This window comes from Rhinopithecus bieti, unplaced genomic scaffold (genome assembly GCF_001698545.2).
Source record: "Rhinopithecus bieti isolate Rb0 unplaced genomic scaffold, ASM169854v2 scaffold_82929, whole genome shotgun sequence".
Taxonomy (NCBI): domain Eukaryota; kingdom Metazoa; phylum Chordata; class Mammalia; order Primates; family Cercopithecidae; genus Rhinopithecus; species Rhinopithecus bieti.
Genome location: NW_016830474.1, coordinates 129,724 through 133,818, shown reverse-complemented (window position 1 = coordinate 133,818; position 4,095 = coordinate 129,724). Strand labels below are relative to the sequence as shown.

Sequence of the window (4,095 nt, the reverse complement as noted above, 5' to 3'; positions counted from 1 at the left end):
GTCTCTACTAAAAAATACAAAAAACTAGCCCGGCAACGTGGCGGGCGCCTGTAGTCCCAGCTGCTTGGGAGGCTGAGGCGAGAGAATGGCTTAAACCCAGGAGGCGGAGCTTGCAGTGAGCTGAGCTCTGGCCACTGCACTCCAGCCTGGGTGACAGAGCGAGACTTCGTCTCAAAAAAAAAAAAGATATAATGTATGTGTTATTTTTTTAACGGCTTCTAAGTTGTTAGGATATAAATATTTATGAAGTGGTTTGGACCTAACTACTTACTAAATGAAACTTTTGGCCTGAGGTGCTGTTATAATTTTACAGAGACACTAGCAGTGCATGAATTGAGAAAATTGAGGAATCTGTATGCTAACAGATGAATTGCTTTGGACTCTCAATCACACCTTCAAACTGAAAATAAACCTACATGCTAATGATAAGAAATGGTTCAGTAAGTTATGGAACAGTCACTTGAGATATATTTTGTAGTTTAAAAAAATGACTGTCTGGGCACAGTGGCTCACACCTGTAATCCCAGCACTTTGGGAGGCCAAGACAGGCGGATCGCCTGAGGTCAGGAGTTCTAGACCACCCTGGCCAACATGGCAAAACCCTGTCTCTACTAAAAATACAAAAACTGGCCGGGTGTGGTGGCACACATCTGTAGTCCCAGGTACTCAGGAGGCTGAGGTGGGAGAATCGCTTGAACCTGGGAGGCAGAGGTTGCAGTGAGCTGAGGTTGTACCACTTCACTCCAGTGTTGGTAACAGAGCAAGACTCCATCTCAAAAAAAAAAAAAAAGAATATATGAAAGACAATGTTTGAAATATTAAGTGAAAAAAGATATATACAACTGGATTCTGAAATTGTAAAAACATAAAAATAAACATGACTGTGGTTTCCTGGATTAGACCCTAGAAGAGAAAAAGGATACTGGTGAAAAAACAGGTGAAATCCAAATAAAGCCTGTAGTTTAGTAGATGGTAATGTGCCAATGATAATTTCTTAGTTTTGGCAAATGTACCAGGGTCATGTAAATGCTAACAGTAGGCAAAGCTAGGCCAAGGTATCATGCATTTTCTGTGCATCTAAATCTAAAACAGTTCTCAATCTACAATTTTAGCAGACAACTAAAATGCAAAAGTATTCCCCCCCAAAAGTTTACTTAAATTAAGAACCCTAATAATGTTTTAAAAGTGAGGTCACAGTTGGCTTTTTTCTTCGTTTTTTCCAGAACTTTTTCATTAAAAAAATTTTTTAATAGTGATAACAGTGGCAATAGCTTTCATTTATTGGGTTCCCTCCAGGTACCACGTGCTGGGATTTAACCATGTTTTCTCCTGTAATCCTCTGGACCTCCCTGTGAGGGAGGGAGTGTTAGTACCAATTTACCCCTGAAGAATCCAAGGCCTAGAGACGTGAAGTCACTTGGACAAGGTCACACAGCTCCCAGGAGCCGGGATCAGAATTCACACCTGTCTGATTTCAAAGGCTGTGTCTTTTTCGTGTTACTTAAATTGCTGCCCTGGGCCTGCTTTTGCTACACACATCAACCAAAGCAGACCACTGCTAGCCCATTTCACAGATGAGGAAGTAGATGTTTAGAGAGAGGGGAAGTGACTTGACCATGGGCACAGCTGGTCAGTGGTAGAACCAGGCTTTGCCCCTGAGCTGATTTCAATACCCGTAGTCCCTTTGCCAGATCCCTGAGAAAAATGCACCCTCAGCATTACAAGATGTGAACTTGTCCTTTTGGAAATAGCCATAAGAAGTGTGCAGAGCCCTCTTTATCCCCTTCACCATGCATCCATCTCAGTCCATCTTCATTCCTCCTGAGATCCCCAGAAGCGGCCTCCAGAAGCCTGCACCCCTCTCATGAGGCCCCAATCATATGGGTACCATTGAAGAATTTGATGATGTCTGTGAAATCCATGTTGTTCTCCAAAATGATGTCGCGGTAGACTTCCACCAGAGCCAGCGCAATGAACAAGACGTAGTGCGCCGAGGAGACATGTTTGGCTGCCCAGATGGTCTCCCAGACCAAGAAGACGTCATCATAGACGAGTTCTGCCAAGACACCAACACACATGGGGAGAGAATTGGTGACAGGGGTCACAATGTTGCCTTCCCTTGGGAAATCCCCAAAGCTGGGAAAATCCCGGGCAAGTTTTGCCTTATGCCTCTGCCCTGGTGCAGTGGATAGAACTCAGAAGACAGGAGAGGACTCTGTCATTTGACCACCAGAAACCTCAGTTTCCCCATCTGTAGGATGGGCTGTGTAAACCAGGTAAGTTCTAAGTTCCTTCCAGCTCTGACATCCTGTAAGTGGAGGAACCAGGCATGTGCGGGTTTGAATTACACGGATCTGTCCTTGCCCTGCCCCTCGACCAGCAACACCTGCTATCCCTGCACCCACATCTCCATCAGCACCCATGGAGGCCTCTCTCCTTTCCCCCCACACACAAGCAGAGCCGGCTGTGGCCTCTGAGTCTAGTGAAGAGGTAGAATAGAGCAATGGTTAAAAGTAAGCCTTTGGCTGGGCACGGTGGCTCATGACTGCAGTTCCAGCACTTTGGGAGGCTGAGGCGGGTAGATCACGAGGTAAGGAGTTTAAGACCAGCCTGGCCAACATGGTGAAACCCCTATCTCTACAAAAAATACAAAAAAAAACTAGCCAGGCGTGGTGGCGGGCGCCTGTAATCCCAGTTACTCAGGAGGCTGAGGCAGAGAATTGCTTGAACCCAGGAGGTGGAGATTGCAGTAAGCTGAGATCGCGCCACTGCACTCCAGCCTGGGCGATAGAACCAGACTTCGTCTAAAAAAAAAAAAAAAAAAAAGGCCGGGTGTGGTGGCTCACACCTATAATCCCAACATCATTTTGGGAGACTGAGGCGGGTGGATCACCTGAGGTCAGGAGTTTGAGACCAGCCTGGCCAAATATGGTGAAACCCTGCCTCTACTACAAATACAAAAAAATTAGCTAGGTGTGGAAGCAGGTGCCTGTAATCCCAGCTACTCAGAAGGATGAGGCAGAAGAATCGCTTGAAGCTGGGAGGCGGAGGTTTCAGTGAGCAGAGATCATGCCATTGCACTCCAGCCTGGGCAAAAAGAATTAAGACTCCATCTCAAAAAAAAAAAAAAGCAAGCCTTCCTATGTCTGATAAACTTGGTGTGAATCCTTCCTCCATCATTTGCTGGCAAGGGGAGCCTGGGATAGTTACTTCTCCATGAGCCTGTCTCTTTCCTCATCTGAAGGGGGGTGAAGCTGATAATAGAAAAAGGCTAAAGAGATAATACACATAAATGACTTAGCACAGTGCGTGGCACTGAAACACTCCATACATGTCCGATTTTTTTTTTTTTTTGAGATGGAGTCTTGCTCTGTCACCCAGGCTAGAGTGCAGTGGTGTGATCTCAGCTCACTGCAACCTCCGCCTCCCAGGATCAAGCAATTCTCCTGCCTCAGCCTCCTGAGTAGCTGGGCCTATAGGCGTGTACCACCACGCCCAGCTAATTTTTTGTATTTTTAGTAGAGACAAGGTTTCACCATGTTAGGTCTCGATCTCCTGACCTCGTGATCTGACCTCCTCGGCCTCCTAAAGTACTGGGATTACAGGCGTGAGCCACTGCACCCGGCCCATGTCAGATATTATTATAATTATTAACATCATCCCATATCTATACAATAGCAACAAAGTACTGTGTTATACGACACTTTTATGTCATGTTGGAATATGCATGAAATAGCCCCTGCCTCATGGGCTTTAGAGTTCTTGGGCTCTGAAAAGCAGCACAGCAGAATGAAAGAGGTGGGTTCAAATCCTGGCTGTACTCACCCCAGCCCTGAAGTTCTCTCTCCCTAGCTCTGAATTTAATCCTTCTCAGCCTCGGTTTCCTCATTGATTGGTAAGATGAAGATCTTTTTTTTTTTTTTTTTTTGACACGGAGTCTCACTGTGTCGCCCAGGCTGGAGTGCGGTGGCGCGATCTCCGCTCACTGCTAGCTCCGCCTTTCCGGTTCACGCCATTCTCCCGCCTCAGCCTCCCAAGTAGCTGGGACTACAGGCGCCCGCCACCGCGCCCGGCTAGTTTTTTTTTTTTTTTTTT

General features: G+C 46.3%; 1 protein-coding gene across 1 annotated transcript in view; it reads right to left on the bottom strand.

Moving 5' to 3' along the window:
* SGSM1 (small G protein signaling modulator 1) overlaps positions 1-4,095 on the bottom strand; it is a 93,176-nt gene that overhangs the window by 8,214 nt on the left and 80,867 nt on the right. Inside the window, exon 23 of the mRNA XM_017865546.1 lies at positions 1,889-2,056. Within this exon, the coding sequence (XP_017721035.1) occupies positions 1,889-2,056 (168 nt within the window). The remainder of the gene's footprint in view (positions 1-1,888; positions 2,057-4,095) is intronic.